Raw genomic sequence first — 27,293 nt, 5'->3', positions numbered from 1 at the left:
ACACACCTCGTTTATCCTCCTCAGGACTTTGAACGGCCCCACAAACCGCGGACCCAGCTTCCGGCAGGGCAGGCGGAGAGGCAGGTTCCGCGTCGAGAGCCAGACTCTGTCCCCCGGATTATACACGGGGGCGTCACTGCGGTGGCGGTCAGCGCTCTCCTTGTGTCGTTCACCAGCCCTCCTTAGGCACTCCTGGACACCATTCCAGGTCTCCTGAGAGCGCTTCACCCATGCCTCCACCGCAGGAGCCTCCGTCTGGCTCTGTTGCCATGGCACCAGGACCGGCTGATACCCCAATACCACCTGGAAGGGTGACAGGTTGGTAGAGGAGGGGCGCTGAGAGTTCTGGGCCATCTCGGCCCACGGCACGAACTGCGCCCACTCCCCTGGCCGGTCCTGGCAATATGACCGCAGAAACCTGCCCACATCCTGGTTGATGCGTTCTACCTGCCCATTACTCTCGGGGTGGAAACCCGAGGTCAGGCTGACCGAGACCCCCAGCCTCTCCATAAACGATCTCCACACCCTGGACGTGAACTGGGGACCCCGATCAGATACGATGTCCTCGGGCACCCTATAGTGCCGGAAGACATGGGTGAACAGGGCCTCCGCGGTCTGCAGGGCCGTAGGAAGACCGGGCAAAGGGAGCAGACGGCAGGACTTAGAGAACCTGTCCACAACGACCAGGATCGCCGTATTCCCCTGGGACGGCGGGAGATCCGTGAGGAAATCCACCGAGAGGTGAGACCAAGGCCGCTGCGGAACAGGGAGGGGCTGTAATTTCCCTCGAGGCAGGTGCCTAGGAGCCTTGCACTGAGCGCATACCGAACAGGAAGAGACATAACGCCGAACATCCTCAGCCAAGGTGGGCCACCAGTACCTTCCCTTCAGGCCCCGCACTGTCCGTTCCACCCCAGGATGACCCGAGGAGGGTAGAGTGTGGGACCATCGGATCAGGCGATCGCGAACACCAAGCGGAACGTATTTCAGGCCCACGGGACACTGCGGTGGAGTGGGTTCTGACCGACCCGCCCGCTCGATGTCCGCATCCACCTCCCATACCACCGGTGCCACCAGACAGGAGGCGGGAAGTATGGGAGTAGGATCGATTGTCCGCTCCTCGGTGTCGTAGCGACGCGACAGTGCGTCAGCCTTCCGGTTCCGGGAACCTGGAATGTACGAGAGAGTGAAGTTAAACCTCGTAAAAAACATGGCCCACCTTGCCTGACGGGGATTAAGCCTCCTCGCTGCCCGGATATACTCCAGGTTACGGTGGTCGGTCCAGATGAGAAAAGGGTGACGTGCCCCCTCAAGCCAATGTCTCCACACCGTCAAAGCCCTGACCACGGCTAACAGCTCCCGGTCCCCCACATCGTAGTTGCGCTCCGCCGGGCTCAGCTTCTTAGAAAGGAAGGCACATGGGCGGAGCTTCGGAGGAACGCCCGAGCGCTGCGATAGCACAGCTCCTACCCCAGCCTCGGACGCGTCCACCTCCACTATGAATGGCAAAGAGGGGTCCGGATGCGCCAGGACAGGTGCGTTGGTAAACAGAACCTTCAGACGAAGGAAGGCTCTGTTCGCCTCTGCTGACCATCGTAGCCGCACCGGCCCCCCCTTCATCAGTGAGGTAATGGGAGCCGCCACCTGGCCAAAACCCCGGATAAACCTCCGATAATAATTAGCGAACCCCAAGAACCGCTGCACCTCCTTCACAGTGGTTGGGGTTGGCCAATTACGCACAGCCGTCACGCGGTCACACTCCACCTCCACCCCCGAGGTGGAAATGCGATATCCTAGAAATGAGACGGCTCGTTTGGAGAACTCACATTTCTCAGCCTTGACGTATAGGTTATGCTCCAGCAGCCGCCCAAGCACTTTACGCACCAGGGACACATGCTCGGCGCGTGTGGCGGAGCAGATCAGGATGTCATCGATGTACACCAACACACCCTGCCCGAGCATGTCCCGAAGGACCTCGTCCACAAAGGATTGGAAGACAGCGGGAGCGTTCTTTAACCCATACGGCATGACGAGGTACTCATGGCCCGATGTGGTACTAAATGCGGTTTTCCACTCGTCTCCATCTCGGATACGCACCAGGTTATATGCGCTCCTGAGATCTAATTTCGTGAAGAAGCGCGCCCCGTGATATTGCTCCACTGCCGTAGCAATGAGAGGTAGCGGGTAACTGAAACCCACTGTGATAGCATTTAGACCTCTATAGTCAATGCACGGGCGCAGACCTCCCTCCTTCTTCTTCACGAAAAAGAAGCTCGAGGAGACGGGGGATTTAGAGGGCCGAATGTATCCCTGTCTCAAGGACTCAGTGACGTATGTATCCATAGCCACTGTCTCCTCCTGAGACAGAGGATACACGTGACTCCTAGGAAGAACCGCGTCGGCCTGGAGGTTTATCGCACAATCCCCTCGTCGATGGGGTGGTAATAGAGTCGCCTTCGTCTTACTGAAGGCGATAGCCAAATCGGCATACTCTGAGGGAATGTGCACGGTGGAGACTTGGTCTGGACTCTCCACCGTAGTCGCACCGATGGAAACTCCTATGCACCTACCTGAGCACTCCCTCGACCACCCCGTAAGAGCCCTCTGTCTCCACGAAATCTGAGGGTCGTGCGTGGCTACCCAGGGGATTCCCAGTACCACCGGAAACGCTGGGGAGTCAATGAGGAACAGGCTGATACGCTCCTCATGACCCCCCCACGTCTGCATAACCAGTGGCACTGTGACCTCCCCTACTTGGCCTGACCCTAGCGGTCGACTATCTAGGGCATGCACGGGGAAGGGGTGGTCCAGCTGAACCAGGGGAATCCCTAACCTCTTCGCTAACCCACGGTCCATAAAACTCCCAGCTGCACCTGAATCGACTAGTGCCTTATACTGGAAGTGAGGGGAAAAATCAGGAAAACAAACCGAGGTGTACATGTGGTCGACAGGGGGCTCTGGGTGTGGCTGGTGCGGACTCACCTGGGGGGTCGAAGTAGTGCTCTGCCTGCCCTCCGAACTCCCGGGGGGACCACTCCAGCACCGGTCCACAGTGTGTCCTCTGCGTCCACATCGGGTGCAGGAGAGACCCCCCCCTCCGGTCCTCCTCGACGCAGCCCCTCCTATCTCCATGGGCTGTGGAGCGGGGGGACTGGGAGGTGGAACGAACAGGCCCCGACTGGAACGTCCCCGGGAAGCCAGCAGGTTGTCCAGTCTAATGGACAAGTCCACCAGTTGGTCTAGGGTGGAGGCGTTGTCCCTACAGGCCAGCTCCCGGCGGACGTCCTCGCGAAGGCTACACCTATAGTGGTCTATCAAGGCCCGCTCGTTCCACCCCGATCCAGCGGCGAGAGTCCGGAATTCCAGGGCGAAATCCTGAGCGCTCCTCGTCTCCTGTCTCAAATGGAATAACCGCTCACCCGCCGCCCTGCCCTCCGGGGGATGATCGAAAACCGCCCGGAAGCGGCGGGTGAACTCAGGGTAGTCGCCCCGAGCCGAGTCTGGGCCATCCCAGACCGCATTGGCCCATTCTAGGGCTCGACCCGTGAGACAGGAGACGAGGACGCTCACCCTCTCTTCGTTGGAGGGGGGGGGGGGGGCGGACGGTCGCCAGGTATAGTTCCAATTGGAGCAAGAACCCCCTGCACCCAGCGGCCGTCCCATCGAACTCCCGGGGAGGAGTAATCCGGATACCACCGGCGCCCGCTTCAGGGGGTGTGTGTAGGGGCGCAGGGTGAGGGACCGGAGCTGGTCCAGCTGGGGAAGCACCTCTCTCCCAGTTCTCCAACCGGGCCAACACCTGGTCCATGGCCGAGCCTAGGCGGTGGAGGAGGCTGGCGTGTTGAGAGACCTGCTCAGCCATGGACGGCGCTTCTGCTCCTGCTGACTCCATTGTGGTGAGGGATTCTGTCACGGTTGTCTAGGACCAGTGGAGATGTGGAATCAGGAGCAGGAGACAGAGGGCCGGAGCAACTGTGTTTTAATAATAATAGAAAAAATGCAATAGCCGTAGGGCACAGGGCGCGTGGCGAAGTCCGCCAGGGGAAAACACTTTTCCCAAAATAAGCGCACTGAAAAAAAACAGCGCACGGGGCGCAGCCCGGCAATATAATGTATACTAACAGGATACAATCACAACTGTCCTGAGTGAACAATAAACAATCCCGCACGAGAACCCCAACTGAAAATACACACTAAATAACCCCCCACTAATGACAAACACAAAACAGGTGCGGGATAGACAGACAAAACCAAAAGACACAGAAACAACGATCGGTGGCAGCTAATAGGCCGGCGACGACGACCAGCGAGCGCCGCCCGACCGAGGAGGGGCGCCACCTTCGTTAGATACTGTGACAGGAGTTATTTACCCAGTCAGATATAGAGGAGTTATTTACCCAGTCAGATATAGTGTAGTGGTAAGAGGAGTTATTTACCCAGTCAGATATAGAGGAGTTATTTACCCAGTCAGATATAGAGGAGTTATTAACCCAGTCAGATATAGAGGAGTTATTTACCCAGTCAGATATAGAGGAGTTATTTACCCAGTCAGATATAGAGGAGTTATTAACCCAGTCAGATATAGAGGAGTTATTTACCCAGTCAGATATAGAGGAGTTATTTACCCAGTCAGATATAGTGTAGTGGTAAGAGGAGTTATTTACCCAGTCAGATATAGAGGAATTATTTACCCAGTCAGATATAGAGGAATTATTTACCCAGTCAGATATAGAGGAGTTATTTACCCAGTCAGATATAGTGTAGTGGTAAGAGGAGTTATTTACCCAGTCAGATATAGAGGAGTTATTTACCCAGTCAGATATAGAGGAGTTATTTACCCAGTCAGATATAGAGGAATTATTTACCCAGTCAGATATAGAGGAGTTATTTACCCAGTCAGATATAGTGTAGTGGTAAGAGGAGTTATTTACCCAGTCAGATATAGAGGAGTTATTTACCCAGTCAGATATAGAGGAGTTATTTACCCAGTCAGATATAGAACAGTTATTAACCCAGTCAGATATAGAGGAATTATTTACCCAGTCAGATATAGAGGAATTATTTACCCAGTCAGATATAGAGGAGTTATTTACCCAGTCAGATATAGTGTAGTGGTAAGAGGAGTTATTTACCCAGTCAGATATAGAGGAGTTATTTACCCAGTCAGATATAGAGGAGTTATTTACCCAGTCAGATATAGAGGAATTATTTACCCAGTCAGATATAGAGGAGTTATTTACCCAGTCAGATATAGTGTAGTGGTAAGAGGAGTTATTTACCCAGTCAGATATAGAGGAGTTATTTACCCAGTCAGATATAGAGGAGTTATTTACCCAGTCAGATATAGAACAGTTATTAACCCAGTCAGATATAGAGGAGTTATTTACCCAGTCAGATATAGAGGAGTTATTTACCCAGTCAGATATAGAGGAGTTATTTACCCAGTCAGATATAGTGTAGTGGTAAGAGGAGTTATTTACCCAGTCAGATATAGAGGAGTTATTTACCCAGTCAGATATAGAGGAGTTATTTACCCAGTCAGATATAGAGAAGTTATTTACCCAGTCAGATATAGAACAGTTATTAACCCAGTCAGATATAGAGGAGTTATTTACCCAGTCAGATATAGAGGAGTTATTTACCCAGTCAGATATAGAGGAATTATTTACCCAGTCAGATATAGAGGAGTTATTTACCCAGTCAGATATAGTGTAGTGGTAAGAGGAGTTATTTACCCAGTCAGATATAGAGGAGTTATTTACCCAGTCAGATATAGTGTAGTGGTAAGAGGAGTTATTTACCCAGTCAGATATAGAGGAGTTATTTACCCAGTCAGATATAGAGGAGTTATTTACCCAGTCAGATATAAAGAAGTTATTTACCCAGTCAGATATAGAACAGTTATTAACCCAGTCAGATATAGAGGAGTTATTTACCCAGTCAGATATAGAGGAGTTATTTACCCAGTCAGATATAGAGGAGTTATTTACCCAGTCAGATACAGAGGAGTTATTTACCCAGTCAGATATAGTGTAGTGGTAAGAGGAGTTATTTACCCAGTCAGATATAGAGGAGTTATTTACCCAGTCAGATATAGAGGAGTTATTTACCCAGTCAGATATAGAGGAGTTATTTACCCAGTCAGATATAGAGGAGTTATTTACCCAGTCAGATATAGAGGAATTATTTACCCAGTCAGATATAGAGGAGTTATTTACCCAGTCAGATGTAGAGGAGTTATTTACCCAGTCAGATATAGTGTTACCATGGCTATGTTCAGTAGGCTACTGGTAATGTTACCAAGGCTACGTTCAGCAGGGTACTGGTAATGTTACCAAGGCTACGTTCAGCAGGGTACTGGTAATGTTACCAAGGCTACGTTCAGCAGGGTACTGGTAATGTTACCAAGGCTACGTTCAGCAGGGTACTGGTAATGTTACCAAGGCTACGTTCAGCAGGGTACTGATAATGTTACTAAGGCTACGTTCAGCAGGGTACTGGTAATGTTACCAAGGCTACGTTCAGCAGGGTACTGGTAATGTTACCAAGGCTACGTTCAGCAGGGTACTGATAATGTTACTAAGGCTACGTTCAGCAGGGCACTGGTAATGTTACCATGACTATGTTCAGTAGGCTACTGGTAATGTTACCAAGGCTACGTTCAGCAGGGTACTGGTAATGTTACCATGACTATGTTCAGTAGGCTACTGGTAATGTTACCAAGGCTACGTTCAGCAGGGTACTGATAATGTTACCAAGGCTACGTTCAGCAGGGTACTGGTAATGTTACCAAGGCTATGTTCAGCAGGGTACTGGTAATGTTACCAAGGCTACGTTCAGCAGGGTACTGGTAATGTTACCAAGGCTACGTTCAGCAGGGTACTGGTAATGTTACCAAGGCTACGTTCAGCAGGGTACTGATAATGTTACCAAGGCTACGTTCAACAGGGTACTGGTAATGTTACCAAGGCTACGTTCAGCAGGGTACTGGTAATGTTACCAAGGCTACGTTCAGCAGGGTACTGGTAATGTTACCAAGGCTACGTTCAGCAGGGTACTGGTAATGTTACCAAGGCTACGTTCAGCAGGGTACTGATAATGTTACCAAGGCTACGTTCAGCAGGGTACTGATAATGTTACCAAGGCTACGTTCAGCAGGGTACTGATAATGTTACCAAGGCTACGTTCAACAGGGTACTGATAATGTTACCAAGGCTACGTTCAGCAGGGTACTGATAATGTTATCAAGGCTACGTTCAGCAGGGTACTGATAATGTTACCAAGGCTACGTTCAGCAGGGTACTGGTAATGTTACCAGGGCAAATTGTAAAACTTTCTCGAACATTGTAGATAGAAATTCCGTGAATAGAGCCGTTGTTTTTCCTTATTCAACATGTCAGATCGGCATGTTTGTTCTTCATAGCATATTTCTATCTAAACGTTGCGTCCAACTGAACACGCCCCAGGTTGTTAGCTATAGCTAGTTAATGAGGTAACATGACTGAACAAGGTTTAGCCTAAAGAAATGAACTATAGAAAGAAAAAAAAATTCTCTCAAGAAAAGGAGACTTGGCTACATTGGCTAAGGATCCTGTATATGAAATGCAGTGGGAAACTGAGAGGGCTAGACTATAATGTCAGACAGCCTACTTTTCTATAACCTATTCAAGGGAGAGAAAAACATAGCTAGACTGTTGTTTTACTATTAAACTCAATGCTGCTACTGTTTTTCATTTCCTTAAGCAGCTCCAGACAAAGGGTAGCTAACTAGAAGGCTGGTGATGCCTAGTTATTAGCTAAGGTGAACTAAGAAAGTGGCCTGCGAGTTGGGTGTAATCGGAGGCGGAGCCAGTCTGCCTGTCTGCCCACATCTCTTTCTCCCCTGCAGCTCACCAGCTGCATTAGGCTGTGTGCTGGGTTTGGTGCATCCTTCCCAATGCTAAACTACAACTGCACTGTGCATCTGTCCTGCTAATATTAATTGTGCTTATTACTAAAAAGCTTTCAATCTTTTCAAAAACTGTTATCCAGTCCACTTAGTCGTCAAATTTTAGTCACAAAGATAATTTAGTCTTGTTTTAGTGAATTGAAATGAAAAAGAAACAAATTCTGGGACTATTTCATCTGTTATAGTCTCATCAATTGCCACTGAAAAATAGGTGTTTGATAAATATTTGACCTCCTAGCTCCTGACCTCCTAGCTCCCGACCTCCTATCTCCCGGCCTCCTTGCTCCCGGCCTCCTTGCTCCCGGCCTCCTAGCTCCCGGCCTCCTAGCTCCCGGCCTCCTAGCTCCCGGTCTCCTTGCTCCCGGCCTCCTAGCTCCCGACCTCCTAGCTCCCGACCTCCTAGCTCCCGACCTCCTAGCTCCTGGCCTCCCGGCCTCCTTGCTCCCGGCCTCCTTGCTCCCGGCCTCCTAGCTCCCGACCTCCTAGCTCCTGGCCTCCCGGCCTCCTAGCTCCCGGCCTCCTAGCTCCCGGCCTCCTAGCTCCCGACCTCCTTGCTCCCGGCCTCCTTGCTCCCGGCCTTCTTGCTCCCGATCTCCTAGCTCCCGACCTCCTAGCTCCCGGCCTCCTAGCTCCCAACTTCCTAGCTCCTAGCTCCTGGCCTCCTAGCTCCTGGCCTCCTGTTCTCCTAGCTCCTGGCCTCCTGGTCCTAGCTCCTGACCTAGCTCCCGACCTCCTACCTCCCGGCCTCCTACCTCCCGACCTCCTACCTCCCGGCATCCTAGCTCCTGACCTCCTACCTCCCGGCATCCTAGCTCCCGGCCTCCTAGCTCCCGGCCTCCTAGCTCCCGGCCTCCTAGCTCCCGGCCTCCTAGCTCCCGGCCTCTTAGCTCCTGGCCTCTTGACTTCTAGCTCTTGGCCTCCTAGCTCCTGGCCTCTTGGCTTCTAGCTCCTGGCCTCCTAGCTCCTGACCTCCCGACCTCCTAGCTCCCAGCCTCCTGGTCCTAGCTCCCGACCTCCTAGCTTCTGGCCTCCTGGTCCTAGCTCCCGGCCTCCTAGCTCCCGGCCTCCTAGCTCCCGGCCTCCTAGCTCCCGGCCTCCTAGCTCCCGACCTCCTAGCTCCTGACCTTCTAGCTCCCGGCCTCCTAGCTCCCGGCCTCCTAGCTCCCGGCCTCCTAGCTCCCGACCTCCTAGCTCCCGGCCTCCTAGCTCCCGACCTCCTAGCTTCTGACCTTCTAGCTCCCGGCCTCCTAGCTCCCGGCCTCCTAGCTCCTGACCTTCTAGCTCCCAGCCTCCTAGCTCCCGACCTCCTAGCTCCCGGCCTCCTAGCTCCCGACCTCCTAGCTCCTGACCTTCTAGCTCCCGGCCTACTAGCTCCCGGCCTCCTAGCTCCTGGCCTCCTAGCTCCCGGCCTCCTAGCTCCCGACCTCCTAGCTCCTGACCTTCTAGCTCCCGGCCTACTAGCTCCCGGCCTCCTAGCTCCTGGCCTCCTAGCTCCCGACCTCCTAGCTCCTGGCCTCCTAGCTCCTGGCCTCTTGGCTTCTAGCTCCTGGCCTCCTGGACTTTAAGTGAACAGAGAGACGTCTTTGTATCTTTAACTCAATTTTGCAGTTGTGATGCAAACCGTGAGACTGCTGAACAAACTTCCCATTCTGTACATTGATTGTGTCTCCTGCCAACTGGTCCACGATGACGTCTGTTAGGCCCAGTGACTCATCTAGCTACCTGCCTTCTCTCTCTCTCTCTCTCTCTCTCTCTGTGTGTGTGTGTGTGTGTGTGTGTGTGTGTGTGTGTGTGTGTGTGTGTGTGTGTGTGTGTGTGTGTGTGTGTGTGCCACAGCGAAACCTAGATGCCGCTTAAAAGCCATGAATTAACGCAAGCAAGGGGTTATGTGAAAGTATGCTGCTTGGTAGGAGGGTGTATGTGTACGCTCTCTGACTGTGTGTGGTTGTTTGTGCGCACCCCTAACCTCTCCCCTTACAGGTACTGTTAGTGTTTTACCTTTAACCCCTAACCTCTCCCCTTACAGGTACTGTTAGTATTTGACCTTTAACTCCTAACCTCTCCCCTTACAGGTACTGTTAGTATTTGACCTTTACCCTCTAACCTAACCTCTTACAGGTACAGTTAGTATTTGACCTTTAACCTCTAACCTCTCCCCTTACAGGTACAGTTAGTATTTGACCTTTAACCTCTAACCTCTCCCCTTACAGGTACTGTTAGTATTTGACCCCTAACCTCTCCCCTTACAGGTACTGTTAGTATTTGACCTTTTAACCTCTAACATCTCCCCTTACAGGTACTGTTAGTATTTGCCAAAGAGGACAGCCAGAATAATGGGTTCTGCTGGGCGTGTGAGAAGGCCAACTTCAGGTGTAACGTTGCGAGGACGCCAGAGGCGGCGCTGGAGTGTTTCCAGGAAAAGCACCACGACCTCGTCATCATCGACCACAGACATTCCAGATACTTCGACGCTGAATCACTATGCCGGTACGTTACCTTGTTATATCAGTAGGTTAGGTATATGCTGGTACATTACCTTGTTATATCAGTAGGTTAGGTATATGGTGGTACATTACCTTGTTATATCAGTAGGTTAGGTATATGCTGGTACATTACCTTGTTATATCAGTAGGTTAGGTATATGCTGGTACGTTACCTTATTATATCAGTAGGTTAGGTATATGGTGGTACATTACCTTGTTATATCAGTAGGTTAGGTATATGGTGGTACATTACCTTGTTATATCAGTAGGTTAGGTATATGCTGGTACATTACCTTGTTATATCAGTAGGTTAGGTATATGGTGGTACATTACCTTGTTATGTCAGTAGGTTAGGTATATGGTGGTACATTACCTTGTTATATCAGTAGGTTAGGTATATGGTGGTACATTACCTTGTTATATCAGTAGGTTAGGTATATGCTGGTACATTACCTTGTTATATCAGTAGGTTAGGTATATGGTGGTACATTACCTTATGTCAGTAGGTTAGGTATATGCTGGTACATTACCTTGTTATATCAGTAGGTTAGGTATATGGTGGTACATTACCTTGTTATATCAGTAGGTTAGGTATATGGTGGTACATTACCTTGTTATGTCAGTAGGTTAGGTATATGCTGGTACATTACCTTGTTTGTTTAGTAGGTTAGGAATATGCTGGTACATTACCTTGTTATATCAGTAGGTTAGGTATATGGTGGTACATTACCTTGTTATATCAGTAGGTTAGGTATATGGTGGTACATTACCTTGTTATATCAGTAGGTTAGGTATATGCTGGTACATTACCTTGTTATGTCAGTAGGTTAGGTATATGCTGGTACATTACCTTGTTTGTTTAGTAGGTTAGGAATATGCTGGTACATTACCTTGTTATATCAGTAGGTTAGGTATATGGTGGTACATTACCTTGTTATATCAGTAGGTTAGGAATATGCTGGTACATTAACTTGTTATATCAGTAGGTTAGGTATATGGTGGTACATTACCTTGTTATGTCAGTAGGTTAGGTATATGCTGGTACATTACCTTGTTATATCAGTAGGTTAGGTATATGGTGGTACATTACCTTGTTATATCAGTAGGTTAGGAATATGCTGGTACATTACCTTGTTATATCAGTAGGTTAGGTATATGGTGGTACATTACCTTGTTATATCAGTAGGTTAGGTATATGCTGGTACATTACCTTGTTATATCAGTAGGTTAGGTATATGCTGGTACATTACCTTGTTATATCAGTAGGTTAGGTATATGCTCGTTCTGATATGGTCCCGCTGAAGCACTATGCCAGTAGGTGGCCTTACTTTTCAGGTAGGTGACCTTACTATGTGTGCTGGTATGTTACTGTGCTGGTATGTTACTATGCTGGTATGTTACTATGCTGGTATGTTACTATGCTGGTATGTTACTATGCTGGTATGTTACTATGCTGGTATGTTACTATGCTGGTATGTTACTGTGCTGGTATGTTACTATGCTGGTATGTTACTATGCTGGTATGTTACTATGCTGGTATGTTACTGTGCTGGTATGTTACTATGCTGGTATGTTACTGTGCTGGTATGTTACTATGCTGGTATGTTACTATGCTGGTATGTTACTATGCTAGTATGTTACTATGCTGGTATGTTACTATGCTGGTATGTTACTATGCTGGTATGTTACTATGCTGGTATGTTACTATGCTGGTATGTTACTATGCTGGTATGTTACTATGCTGGTATGTTACTGTGCTGGTATGTTACTGTGCTGGTATGTTACTATGCTGGTATGTTACTATGCTGGTATGTTACTATGCTGGTATGTTACTATGCTGGTATGTTACTGTGCTGGTATGTTACTATGTTGGTATGTTACTGTGCTGGTATGTTACTATGCTGGTATGTTACTATGTTGGTTGGTTACTATGCTGGTATGTTACTATGCTGGTATGTTACTGTGCTGGTATGTTACTATGCTGGTATGTTACTATGCTGGTTGGTTACTATGCTGGTATGTTACTATGCTGGTATGTAACTATGCTGGTATGTTACTATGCTGGTATGTTACTATGCTGGTATGTTACTATGCTGGTATGTAACTATGCTTGTATGTTACTATGCTGGTATGTTACTATGCTGGTATGTTACTATGTTGGTTGGTTACTATGCTGGTATGTTACTATGCTGGTATGTTACTATGCTGGTGTGTTACTATGCTGGTATGTTACTGTGCTGGTATGTTACTGTGCTGGTATGTTACTATGCTGGTATGTTACTATGCTGGTATGTTACTATGCTGGTATGTTTCTATGCTGGTATGTTACTATGCTGGTATGTTTCTATGCTGGTATGTTACTATGCTGGTATGTTACTATGCTGGTATGTTACTATGTTGGTTGGTTACTATGCTGGTATGTTACTATGCTGGTATGTTACTATGCTGGTATGTTACTATGCTGGTATGTTACTATGCTGGTATGTTTCTATGCTGGTATGTTACTATGCTGGTATGTTTCTATGCTGGTATGTTACTATGCTGGTATGTTACTATGCTGGTATGTTACTATGTTGGTTGGTTACTATGCTGGTATGTTACTATGCTGGTATGTTACTGTGCTGGTATGTTACTATGCTGGTATGTTACTATGCTGGTATGTTACTATGCTGGTATGTTACTATGCTGGTATTTTACTGTGCTGGTATGTTACTATGTTGGTTGGTTACTATGCTGGTATGTTACTGTGCTGGTATGTTACTATGCTGGTGTGTTACTATGCTGGTATGTTACTATGCTGGTGTGTTACTATGCTGGTATGTTACTATGCTGGTATGTTACTATGCTGGTATGTTACTATGCTGGTGTGTTACTATGCTGGTGTGTTACTATGCTGGTATGTTACTATGTTGGTTGGTTACTATGCTGGTATGTTACTATGCTGGTATGTTACTATGCTGGTTGGTTATGTTAGTATTAACTAATAAAATCCTTTATTTGACCAGTTAGTCCCATTGAGGTCAAAATACCTATTTTTCAAGGAAGACCTGGTCACAATACACTGTGCTAGACAATACTGTGTTTTGCTGTTTCCACACACACATAGAAATGTTGTGACCCACCTAATGCAGCATCCTTACTGACTAGATGGGTTTCCCAAATTGGAACGATGGGTTTTCTAGTTTCTGCGGTGTGCCTGTCCTCAGACCTAAGTCCCCTGCTACCTGGTGAAGTCAGGTCCCTTCTCAACTAGCAACAGCTCTCCCCCCTCCCCCCCTCCACACACCACTCTATCTTTAGCCCGGGCCCAAACCAAAAACAAGTTTACAAACATTAATTGACTCTGGCCGTAGCCTGTATGTTAACCTTATTCATCTTGGCCAGTCTATAGGTTCAGTGTACACGCAGGGCTCTCTGTGGAGAACTAAAGCTTCTTTATGGTGACTGGCTCAAGAGAAACCACAGCCGGATGACCACGACTGCTACACTGCATTCTTTCACTGGGCCTAGATCTGCTCATAGAGCTGCACCACAGGGCCTAGGCCTGCTCATGGAGCTGCACCACAGGGCCTAGGCCTGCTCATGGAGCTGCACCACAGGGCCTAGGCCTGCTCACAGAGCTGCACCAGTCGTGCACACAGAGCTTTGGTCTGGGAGAATTTGAGCTGCACCACAGAGCTACTCAAAGAGCTGCACCACAGAGCCTAGTACTGTTAGTCTTGAACCAGAGCTTGAAAAACTGGAGCTCCATTGATTTGATGGCTCTGTGGCAGTTTCCACCAGTATGTTTTCTAGCTAAATGATAAATGTGTGTCTTTGTTTTCCCTTCAGGTCGATCAGGGCGGTGACCTCTTCAGAAAACACTGTGATAGTCGCTGTAGTAAAAAGGTATATTTCCCTCTGCTCCCTCCTCTCTTTATGTCCTGATAGTCTCCATCTATACCAGTCACTATGATCATAGTCTCCATCTATATACCAGTCACTATGATCATAGTCTCATCTATATACCAGTCACTATGATCATAGTCTCATCTATATACCAGTCACTATGACCATAGTCTCATCTATATACCAGTCACTATGACCATAGTCTCATCTATATACCAGTCACTATGATCATAGCCTCATCTATATACCAGTCACTATGATCATAGCCTCATCTATATACCAGTCACTATGAGTGTAGTCTCATCTATATACCAGTCACTATGATCATAGTCTCATCTATATACCAGTCACTATGATCATAGTCTCATCTATATACCAGTCACTATGAGTGTAGTCTCATCTATATACCAGTCACTATGATCATAGTCTCATCTATATACCAGTCACTATGATCATAGTCTCATCTATATTCCAGTCACTATGAGTGTAGTCTCATCTATATACCAGTCACTATGATCATAGTCTCATCTATATTCCAGTCACTATGAGTGTAGTCTCATCTATACCAGTCACTATGATCATAGTCTCATCTATATACCAGTCACTATGATCATAGTCTCATCTATATACCAGTCACTGTGAGTGTAGTCTCATCTATATTCCAGTCACTATGAGTGTAGTCTCCATCTATATACCAGTCACTATGAGTGTAGTCTCATCTATATACCAGTCACTATGAGTGTAGTCTCCATCTATATACCAGTCACTATGAGTGTAGTCTCCATCTAAATACCAGTCACTATGATCATAGTCTCCATCTATATTCCAGTCACTATGATCATAGTCTCATCTATATACCAGTCACTATGAGTGTAGTCTCCATCTATATACCAGTCACTCTGAGTGTAGTCTCCATCTATATTCCAGTCACTATGAGTGTAGTCTCATCTATATACCAGTCACTATGAGTGTAGTCTCATCTATATACCAGTCACTATGAGTGTAGTCTCCATCTATATTCCAGTCACTATGAGTGTAGTCTCCATCTATATTCCAGTCACTATGAGTGTAGTCTCCATCTATATTCCAGTCACTATGGTGTAGTCTCATCGATATACCAGTCACTATGATCATAGTCTCATCTATATACCAGTCACTATGATCATAGTCTCATCTATATTCCAGTCACTATGATCATAGTCTCATCTATATTCCAGTCACTATGATCATAGTCTCATCTATATACCAGTCACTATGAGTGTAGTCTCCATCTATATTCCAGTCACTATGAGTGTAGTCTCATCTATATACCAGTCACTATGAGTGTAGTCTCATCTATATACCAGTCACTATGAGTGTAGTCTCTATCTATATACCAGTCACTATGAGTGTAGTCTCTATCTATATACCAGTCACTATGAGTGTAGTCTCTATCTATATACCAGTCACTATGAGTGTAGTCTCATCTATATACCAGCCAGTATTGATGCAGTACAGAGAGTTGTCTGGAACATGTCATATCTGTCCACACAGAACTTTTGTTCCAGAGAAGTTTTGTTGATAAATTTTTATCTGAATGGTTTTGTTGATCGTTTTGGTTTTTGCTGTTGTAGGCCAGACAGGGAGGAGGCCTCGGTGATGCCCCTTATCAATGCTGGCTTTAACAGGGTGAGTGAAACACACACACACACACACACACACACACACACACACACACACACACACACACACACACACACACACACACACACACACACACACACACACACACACACACACACACGAAGACACACACACAGTCATCCCCCCACCACACACACAGTCATCCCCCACCACACACAAACAGTCATCCCCCACCACACACACAGTCATCCCCCACCACACACACAGTCATCCCCCACCACACACAGTCATCCCCCCACCACACACACAGTCATCCCCCACCACACACATCATCCCCCACCACACACAGTCATCCCCCCACCACACACACAGTCATCCCCCACCACACACAGTCATCCCCCACAACCCACCACACACAGTCATCCCCCACCCACACAGTCATCCCCACCACACACAGTCATCCCCCACCACACACAGTCATCCCCCACCACACACAGTCATCCCCCCAACCCACCACACACAGTCATCCCCCACCACACAGTCATCCCCCAACCCACACACACAGTCATCCCCCACCACACACAGTCATCCCCCACCACACACAGTCATCCCCACCCCACACACAGTCATCCCCCACCACACACAGTCATCCCCCACCCACACCCACAGCATCCCCACCACACACACAGTCATCCCCACCACACACAGTCATCCCCCACAACCCACCACACACAGTCATCCCCCCACCACACACACAGTCATCCCCCACCACACACACAGTCATCCCCCACCACACACAGTCATCCCCCCACCACACACAGTCATCCCCCCCACCACACACACAGTCATCCCCCACCACACACACAGTCATCCCCCACCACACACAGTCATCCCCCCCCACACACAGTCATCCCCCCCACACACACAGTCATCCCCCACAACCCACCACACATAGTCATCCCCCACCACACACAGTCATCCCCCCACCACACACAGTCATCCCCCACCACACACAGTCATCCCCCACCACACACAGTCATCCCCCCACCACACACACAGTCATCCCCCACCACACACACAGTCATCCCCCCACCACACACACAGTCATCCCCCACCACACACAGTCACCCCCCCCTCCCCACACACAGTCATCCCCCCCCACCACACACACAGTCATCCCCCACCACACACAGTCATCCCCCCACCACACATAGTCATCCCCCCACCACACACACAGTCATCCCCCCACCACACACAGTCATCCCCCACCACACACAGTCATCCCCCACAACCCACCACACACAGTCATCCCCCCACCACACACACAGTCATCCCCCACCACACACACAGTCATCCCCCACCACCACACCAGTCATCCCCCACCACACACACAGTCATCCCCCCCACCACACACACAGTCATTCCCCCACCACACACAGTCATCCCCCACCACACACAGTCATCCCCCACCACACACACAGTCATCCCCCACCACACACACAGTCATCCCCCACCACACACACAGTCATCCCCCACCACACACACAGTCATCCCCCCACCACACACAGTCATCCCCCACCACACACAGTCATCCCCCACCACACACAGTCATCCCCCACAACCCACCACACACAGTCATCCCCCCACCACACACACAGTCATCCCCCACCACACACAGTCATCCCCACCACACACACAGTCATCCCCCACCACACACAGTCATCCCCCACCACACACAGTCATCCCCACCACACACACAGTCATCCCCACCACACACACAGTCATCCCCCACCACACACACAGTCATCTCCCCACCACACACAGTCATCTCCCACCACACACAGTCATCCCCACCACACACACAGTCATCCCCCACAACCCACCACACACAGTCATCCCCCACAACCCACCACACACAGTCATCCCCCCACCACACACACAGTCATCCCCCACCACACACACAGTCATCCCCCACCACACACAGTCATCCCCACCACACACAGTCATCCCCACCACACACACAGTCACCCCTCCACCACACACACAGTCATCCCCCACCACACACACAGTCATCCCCCACCACACACACAGTCATCCCCCACCACACACAGTCATCCCCCACCACACACAGTCATCCCCCACCACACACACAGTCATCCCCCCACCACACACAGTCATCCCCCACCACACACAGTCATCCCCTTCCACACACAGTCATCCCCCACCACACAGTCATCCCCCACCACACACAGTCATCCCCCACCACACACACAGTCATCCCCCACCACACACACAGTCATCCCCCCACCACACACAGTCATCCCCCACCACACACACAGTCATCCTCCCACCACACACAGTCATCCTCCCACCACACACACAGTCATCCTCCCCCACCACACACACAGTCATCCCCCCACCACACACACAGTCATCCCCCCACCACACACACAGTCATCCCCCACCACACACAGTCATCCCCCACCACACACAGTCATCCCCCACCACACACAGTCATCCCCCCACCACACACACAGTCATCCCCCACCACACACAGTCATCCCCCCACCACACACAGTCATCCCCCACCACACACACAGTCATCCCCCCCACACACACAGTCATCCCCCACCACACACACAGTCATCCCCCCACCACACACACAGTCATCCCCCACCACACACACAGTCATCCCCCACCACACACAGTCATCCCACACCACACACACAGTCATCCCCCCACCACACACACAGTCATCCCCCACCACACACAGTCATCCCCCACCACACACACAGTCATCCCCCGCCACACACAGTCATCCCCCGCCACACACAGTCATCCCCCACCACACACACAGTCATCCCCCACCACACACAGTCATCCCCCACCACACACACAGTCATCCCCCCACCACACACACAGTCATCCCCCACACACACACAGTCATCCCCCACCACACACAGTCATCCCCCACCACACACAGTCATCCCCCACCACACACAGTCATCCCCCACCACACACAGTCATCCCCCACCACACACACAGTCATCCCCCACCACACACACAGTCATCCCCACCAACACACAGTCATCCCCCACCACCACACAGTCATCCCCCACCACACACACAGTCATCCCCCACCACACACAGTCATCCCCCACCACACACAGTCATCCCCACCACACACAGTCATCCCCCACCACACAGTTATCCCCCACCACACACAGTCATCCCCCCACCACACACACAGTCATCCCCCACCACACACAGTCATCCCCCACCACACACAGTCATCCCTCACCACACACACAGACATCCCCACCACACACAGTCATCCCCCACCACACACAGTCATCCCCCACCACACACAGTCATCCCCCACCACACACTGTCATCCCCCACCACACACACAGTCATCCTCCCACCACACACACAGTCATCCTCCCCCACCCACACACACAGTCATCCCCCACCACACACAGTCATCCCCCACCACACACAGTCATCCCCCACCACACACACAGTCATCCCCCCACCACACACAGTCATCCCCCACCACACACACAGTCATCCCCCACACACTACAGTCATCCCCACCACACACACAGTCATCCCCCACCACACACAGTCATCCCCCACCACACACACAGTCATCCCCCACCACACACAGTCATCCCCCCCACCACACACAGTCATCCCCCCACCCACACACAGTCATCCCCCACCACACACACAGTCATCCCCCACCACACACACAGTCATCCCCCACCACACACAGTCATCCCCCACCACACACAGTCATCCCCCACCACACACAGTCATCCCCCCACCACACACACAGTCATCCCCCCCCACACACACAGTCATCCCCCACCACACACAGTCATCCCCCCACCACACCTAAACGTGGATCTGACTGTACCTTACTCCAGTTCCCACTAGCAGCTAATGGCTGTGTAAACACTCAATCCAGGTCACAGCTAACATTAATCAAGATAACAATGGCTGTGTCCCAAAATGGCAGACTATTCCCTATGCTCCTTGGTCATAAGAAGTGCACTACATAGGGAATAGGCTGCCATTTGGGGTGTAACCTACTGCAGGGTACTTTGTGTTCTGTGTCCTCTCAGACCTGATGGTGAATAAGACAAGCCTACTGCAGGGTACTTTGTGTTCTGTGTCCTCTCAGACCTGATGGTGAATACATTGGACTACTCATGAGAAGGACCTAAAGACAAATATGACAAGTGCCCTGCAGCAACGTCTGAGGGGTTTTGAGTTTGTCACTAATGACATAGCTAAGGAATTACAGTACACTATGTCACTGACATAACAGAAAGTGGTTGGCAGTATGTCATTATGACGTCTTCTCAACAACATGATGCCCGCTTGGATGAAATGTCTTTGTTTAACATCAAAACACCTACTCTAAGACAGCGTGTCTACTGTACATTAATGAGTAGGTAGAAGTCACTCCTAACCACTGATACTGGCTCAGATTATTCTGTCACCCAATAATGGCTATAGTTAGGATTGGGAGGTATTGTAATCTGACCCGAGATCTGTGGTTAAGATTTAAGGGTCACTTCTAGATGAAACGTGTGAAAGTAAACAAAGACGCATAAACCCATGTTCAGGTTGGGTGATCCCTGTAACCCCTGACCTTTGATCCTAGTAGAGATACACTGTGTGTGTTCTAAATGCCTGGTCTATAGTAGTACCACTATATAGGGAATAGGGCCCTGGTCTATAGTAGTACACTATATAGGGAATAGGGCTCTGGTCTATAGTAGTACCACTATATAGGGAATAGGGCTCTGGTCTATAGTAGTGCACTATATAGGGAATAGGGCTCTGGTCTATAGTAGTACCACTATATAGGGAATAGGGCTCTGGTCTATAGTAGTACCACTATATAGGGAATAGGGCTCTGGTCTATAGTAGTACCACTATATAGGGAATAGGGCTCTGGTCTATAGTAGTGCACTATATAGGGAATAGGGCTCTGGTCTATAGTAGTGCACTATATAGGGAATGGGGCTCTGGTCTATAGTAGTACCATTATATAGGGAATAGGGCTCTGGTCTATAGTAGTACCACTATATAGAGAATAGGGCTCTGGTCTATAGTAGTACCACTATATAGGGAATAGGGCTCTGGTCTATAGTAGTGCACTATATAGGGAATAGGGCTCTGGTCTATAGTAGTACTACTATATAGGGAATAGGGCTCTGGTCTATAGTAGTACTACTATATAGGGAATAGGGCTCTGGTCTATAGTAGTGCACTATATAGGGAATAGGGCTCTGGTCTATAGTAGTACTACTATATAGGGAATAGGGCTCTGGTCTATAGTAGTACACTATATAGGGAATAGGGCTCTGGTCTATAGTAGTACCACTATATAGGGAATAGGGCTCTGGTCTATAGTAGTACCACTATATAGGGAATAGGGCTCTGGTCTATAGTAGTACCACTATATAGGGAATAGGGCTCTGGTCTATAGTAGTGCACTATATAGGGACTGGGCTCTAGTCTATAGTAGTGCACTATATAGGGAATAGGGCCCTGGTCTATAGTAGTACACTAAATAGGGAATAGGGCTCTGGTCTATAGTAGTACCACTATATAGGGAATAGGGCTCTGGTCTATAGTAGTGCACTATATAGGGAATAGTCTAGTCTATAGTAATAGGGCTCTGGTCTATAGTAGTACCACTATATAGGGAATAGGGCTCTGGTCTATAGTAGTGGACTATATGGGGAATAGGGCTCTGGTCTATAGTAGTACCACTATATAGGGAATAGGACTCTGGTCTATAGTAGTACCACTATATAGGGAATAGGGCTCTGGTCTATAGTAGTGCCACTATATAGGGAATAGGGCTCTGGTCTATAGTAGTGCACTATATAGGGAATAGGGCTCTGGTCTATAGTAGTACCACTATATAGGGAATAGGGCTCTGGTCTATAGTAGTATCACTATATAGGGAATAGGGCTCTGGTCTATAGTAGTACTACTATATAGGGAATAGGGCTCTGGTCTATAGTAGTGCACTATATAGGGAATAGGGCTCTGGTCTATAGTAGTACCACTATATAGGGAATAGGGCTCTGGTCTATAGTAGTATCACTATATAGGGAATAGGGCTCTGGTCTATAGTAGTACCACTATATAGGGAATAGTGCTCTGGTCTATAGTAGTACCACTATATAGGGAATAGTGCTCTGGTCTATAGTAGTACCACTATATAGGGAATAGGGCTCTGGTCTATAGTAGTACACTATATAGGGAATAGGGCTCTGGTCTATAGTAGTATCACTATATAGGGAATAGGGCTCTGGTCTATAGTAGTAGCACTATATAGGGAATAGTGCTCTGGTCTATAGTAGTACCACTATATAGGGAATAGGGCTCTTGTCTATAGTAGTGGACTATATAGGGAATAGGGCTCTGGTCTATAGTAGTGCACTATATAGGGAATAGGGCTCTGGTCTATAGTAGTACCACTATACAGGGAATAGGGCTCTGGTCTATAGTAGTATCACTATATAGGGAATAGGGCTCTGGTCTATAGTAGTACCACTATATAGGGAATAGTGCTCTGGTGTATAGTAGTACCACTATATAGGGAATAGGGCTCTGGTCTATAGTAGTACCACTATATAGGGAATAGGGCTCTGGTCTATAGTAGTACCACTATATAGGGAATAGGGCTCTGGTCTATAGTAGTACCACTATATAGGGAATAGAGCTCTGGTCTATAGTAGTACCACTATATAGGGAATAGGGCTCTGGTCTATAGTAGTACACTATGTAGGGAATAGGGCCCTGGTCTATAGTAGTGCACTATGAAGGAACTAGGGTGACATTTTTGAAGCAGCTTGTATTAACCCCTGACCTTTGACACAGCACCCTATTCCCTATGGGCCCTGGTCAAAAAGTAGTGCACTATTGGGATGCAGACGGATAAACACTGTGTTTAACCTCTGACCTCTAACTCTATAGAGATATGTGGAGAACGCTAACATGATGGCCTGTTACAATGAGCTGCTGCAGCTGGAGCATGGAGAAGTTCTGGCACAGTTCAAACTGAGGTGAGACACACACACACACACACAAACACACAATCACACACACACACACACAATCACATATACACACGTGCAGAAATAAGGGCACAGTTCAAACTGAGGTGAATATTTAAGGCATAGTTTGGGATTTTGGCAATGAGGCCCTTTATCGACTTCCCCAGAGTCAGATTAACTCGCGGATACCATTTTTATGTTGCTGCGAACAGTTTGGCGGAAGTTGCTAACTAGCGTTAGCGCAATGACTGGAAGTCTATGGGAACAGCTAGCATTGCCAAAATCCCCAACTATCCATTTACCAGCTAAGGGCTGGGGAGGTAGAGGAGCCTGACAGCAACTACATAGGTCATGGTAAACAGTTAGTTTCAGCCTCAGTTCTTCAAGGGAACACAGTGAGACAGTTCACATAATATGCAAGCATCTCATCTATCTGAGCGGTGTCTCACCAAGCATCTCATCTATCTGAGTGGTGTCTCACCAAGCATCTCTTCTATCTGAGCGGTGTCTCACCAAGCATCTCATCTATCTGAGCGGTGTCTCACCAAGCATCTCATCTATCTGAGTGGTGTCTCACCAAGCATCTCTTCTATCTGAGCGGTGTCTCACCAAGCATCTCTTCTATCTGAGCGGTGTCTCACCAAGCATCTCATCTATCTGAGCGGTGTCTCACCAAGCATCTCTTCTATCTGAGCGGTGTCTCACCAAGTATCTCCTCTATCTGAGCGGTGTCTCACCAAGCATCTCATCTATCTGAGCGGTGTCTCACCAAGCATCTCTTCTATCTGAGCGGTGTCTCACCAAGTATCTCCTCTATCTGAGCGGTGTCTCACCAAGCATCTCATCTATCTGAGCGGTGTCTCACCAAGTATCTCCTCTATCTGAGCGGTGTCTCACCAAGCATCTCATCTATCTGAGTGGTGTCTCACCAAGCATCTCATCTATCTGAGTGGTGTCTCACCAAGCATCTCATCTATCTGAGTGGTGTCTCACCAAGCATCTCATCTGTCTGAGCGTTGTCTCACCAAGCATCTCATCTATCTGAGCGGTGTCTCACCAAGTATCTCCTCTATCTGAGCGGTGTCTCACCAAGTATCTCCTCTATCTGAGCGGTGTCTCACCAAGTATCTCATCTATCTGAGTGGTGTCTCACCAAGTATCTCATCTATCTGAGTGGTGTCTCACCAAGCATCTCATCTATCTGAGCGGTGTCTCACCAAGTGTCCAAAGTATAACCAGCTCATAGAGACGATACATATCCGTAGCTGTGTTGTGTGATGTATTGTTGTCTCTACCTTCTTTCCCTTTGTGCTGTTGTCTGTTAGCCCAGTAATGTTTGTACCATGTTTTGTGCTGCTGCCATGTTGTGTTGCTACCATGTTGTTGTTATGTTGCGTTGCTACCATGCTGTGTTGTCATGTGTTGCTGCCTTGCTATGTTGTTGTCTTAGGTGTCTCTGTATGTAGTGTTGTGTTGTCTCTTGTTGTGATGTGTGTTTTGTCCTATATTTATATTGTATTTATTTTTTATTTTTAATCCCAGGCCTTTTGCCTTTTGGTAGGCCTTTTGCCTTTTGGTAGGCTGTCATTGTAAATAAGAATTTGTTCTTAACTGACTTGCCTAGTTAAATAAAGGTTAAATAAAAAATACAAATAAATACATCCACTCAATGCTGCCCCCAAATCCTGTAATGATGGTGGAGTGTGATTAAAAATGAGAGATTAAAAAAGTAGAATGTTCTTTCTACAGCTATGTACTGTACACATATCTAAATTTAGCTCCTGTTCTACATTCAGAGGTGCATTTCAACTATCTCCCTCCTCCCTATCTCTCTTCCCTACCTCCCTCCCTATCTCTCCCTCCCTCTTGCCCTCTCCCCTACTCTCCCTCTCTCGCTCCCCCTCTCGCCCTCTCCCCTCTCCCTCCCTCCCTGCCTCCCTCGCCCTCTCCCCTCCCTCCCTCCTTCCCTCCCTCCCTCGCCCTCTCCCCTCCCTCCTTCCCTCCCTCCCTCCCTCCCTCCTCGCCCTCTCCATCCCTGCTCTCTCTCCCCTCCCTCCCTCCCTCTCCCTCCCTCCCTCCCTCCCTCCTCGCCCTCTCCATCCCTGCTCTCTCTCCCCCTCCCTCCCTCCCTCTCCCATCTCCCTCTTCACCCTCTCCATCCCTGCTCTCCCTCCCCCTCCTTCTCTTTCCTAGGGCGTGTAATGCTATCTTCACAGCATTAGAGCAGAGTCAGGAGGCCATAGAGATCACCAATGAGGATCAAGTCATTCAGGTGGGTTTTTGACACACAGTTTCTATTAGTTTTACTAAAGAATGGTCTGTTGTTTATTCTCAACCAAACAGTCTACAGATGGAAGCACTAAGGCAGGGGTGGCGAAACCTTTTGGCTCCAGGGCCACATTGGTATTTTCAATTTGCAGGGCCAGAAAAAGGGCAGCTACAGACACAGTTACAGACACAGTTATAGACACGGCAACAGACACAGTTACAGACACCGTTACAGACACGGCAACAGACACAGTTACAGACACAGTTACAGACACAGTTACAGACACAGTTGCAGACACAGTTGCAGACACGGCAACATACACAGTTACAGACACGGTTACAGACACGGCAACATACACAGTTACAGACACGGCAACATACACAGTTACAGACATGGCAACAGACACGGTTACAGACACAGCAACATACACAGTTACAGACACGGCAACATACACAGTTACAGACACGGCAACAGACACAGTTACAGACATGGCAACAGACACGGTTACAGACACGGCAACATACACAGTTACAGACACGGCAACATACACAGTTACAGACACGGCAACAGACACCGCTAGAGACACGGCAACAGACACCGCTAGAGACACAGCTACAGGCACAGCAACATACATCACCACAGCAACAGGCACAGCTACAGACACAGCAACAGACACAGCAACATACATCACCAAAGCTAGAGACACGGCTACAGACACAGCTACAGACACAGCAACATACATCACCACAGCAACAGGCACAGCTACAGACACAGCAACAGACACAGCAACATACATCACCACAGCTAGACACGGCTACAGACACAGCTACAGACACAGCAACATACATCACCACAGCTAGAGACACGGCTACAGACACAGCAACAGACACAGCAACATACATCACCACAGCTAGACACGGCTACAGACACAGCTACAGACACAGCAACATACATCACCACAGCTAGACACGGCTACAGACACAGCTACAGACACAGCAACATACATCACCACAGCTAGACACGGCTACAGACACAGCTACAGACACAGCAACATACATCACCACAGCTAGAAACACGGCTACAGACACAGCTACAGACACAGCAACATACATCACCACAGCAACAGGCACAGCTACAGACACAGCTACATACAGAGACACAGCTAGAGACAGAGACACAGCTAGAGACAGAGACACAGCTACAGACAGAGACACAGCTACAGACAGAGATGAGAGTTACCAATGTGTTAATGGTACTACTGATTACGCTAGCTGAGCTAAGCTAACCTCACAGGACTGTGTGATGCTGTTGTGAAGAGCTATGCTAGCTGAGCTAAGCTAACCTCACAGGACTGTGTGTGATGCTGTTGTGAAGAGCTATGCTAGCTGAGCTAAGCTAACCTCACAGGACTGTGTGATGCTGTTGTGAAGAGCTATGCTAGCTGAGCTAAGCTAACCTCACAGGACTGTGTGATGCTGTTGTGAAGAGCTATGCTAGCTGAGCTAAGCTAACCTCACAGGACTGTGTGATGCTGTTGTGAAGAGCTATGCTAGCTGAGCTAAGCTAACCTCACAGGACTGTGTGTGATGCTGTTGTGAAAAGCTATGCTAGTTGAGCTAAGCTAACCTCACAGGACTGTGTGATGTTGTTGTGAAGAGCTATGCTAGCTGAGCTAAGCTAACCTCACAGGACTGTGTGATGCTGTTGTGAAGAGCTATGCTAGCTGAGCTAAGCTGTGTTGTTAGACTCGCTAGTGTTGTTAGACTCGCAGAAAATCTCTGATGCCTGATTCTCAGTATGACGATGTATCTCTCCCTCCCCCCGTCTCCCCCCTCGTCTCTCCCCATCTCCCCCTCGGCTCTCTCCTCTACAGTATGTGAACCCTGCCTACGAGAGCATCATGGGTTACCAGCAAGGTGAACTAATAGGGAAGGAAATAATAGAAGTGCCTAAAAGTGAAAAGAATAAGCCTGATCTCCTTGAAACGATAAACT

General features: G+C 48.7%; 1 protein-coding gene across 1 annotated transcript in view; it reads left to right on the top strand.

Moving 5' to 3' along the window:
• The window catches only part of LOC115166755 (high affinity cAMP-specific and IBMX-insensitive 3',5'-cyclic phosphodiesterase 8A), a 129,751-nt gene that overhangs the window by 74,922 nt on the left and 27,536 nt on the right, over nt 1–27,293 (top strand). The window contains exons 3-8 of the mRNA XM_029720531.1: nt 10,245–10,435; nt 14,263–14,319; nt 15,933–15,987; nt 22,951–23,039; nt 25,224–25,302; nt 27,173–27,293. The exon at nt 27,173–27,293 is cut by the window's right edge and continues 20 nt beyond it. Coding sequence (XP_029576391.1) covers nt 10,245–10,435; nt 14,263–14,319; nt 15,933–15,987; nt 22,951–23,039; nt 25,224–25,302; nt 27,173–27,293 — 592 coding nt within the window. The remainder of the gene's footprint in view (nt 1–10,244; nt 10,436–14,262; nt 14,320–15,932; nt 15,988–22,950; nt 23,040–25,223; nt 25,303–27,172) is intronic.

Source organism: Salmo trutta, chromosome 29, assembly GCF_901001165.1.
Source record: "Salmo trutta chromosome 29, fSalTru1.1, whole genome shotgun sequence".
Classification (NCBI taxonomy): domain Eukaryota; kingdom Metazoa; phylum Chordata; class Actinopteri; order Salmoniformes; family Salmonidae; genus Salmo; species Salmo trutta.
This window is presented reverse-complemented; position numbering and strand designations above follow the sequence as displayed.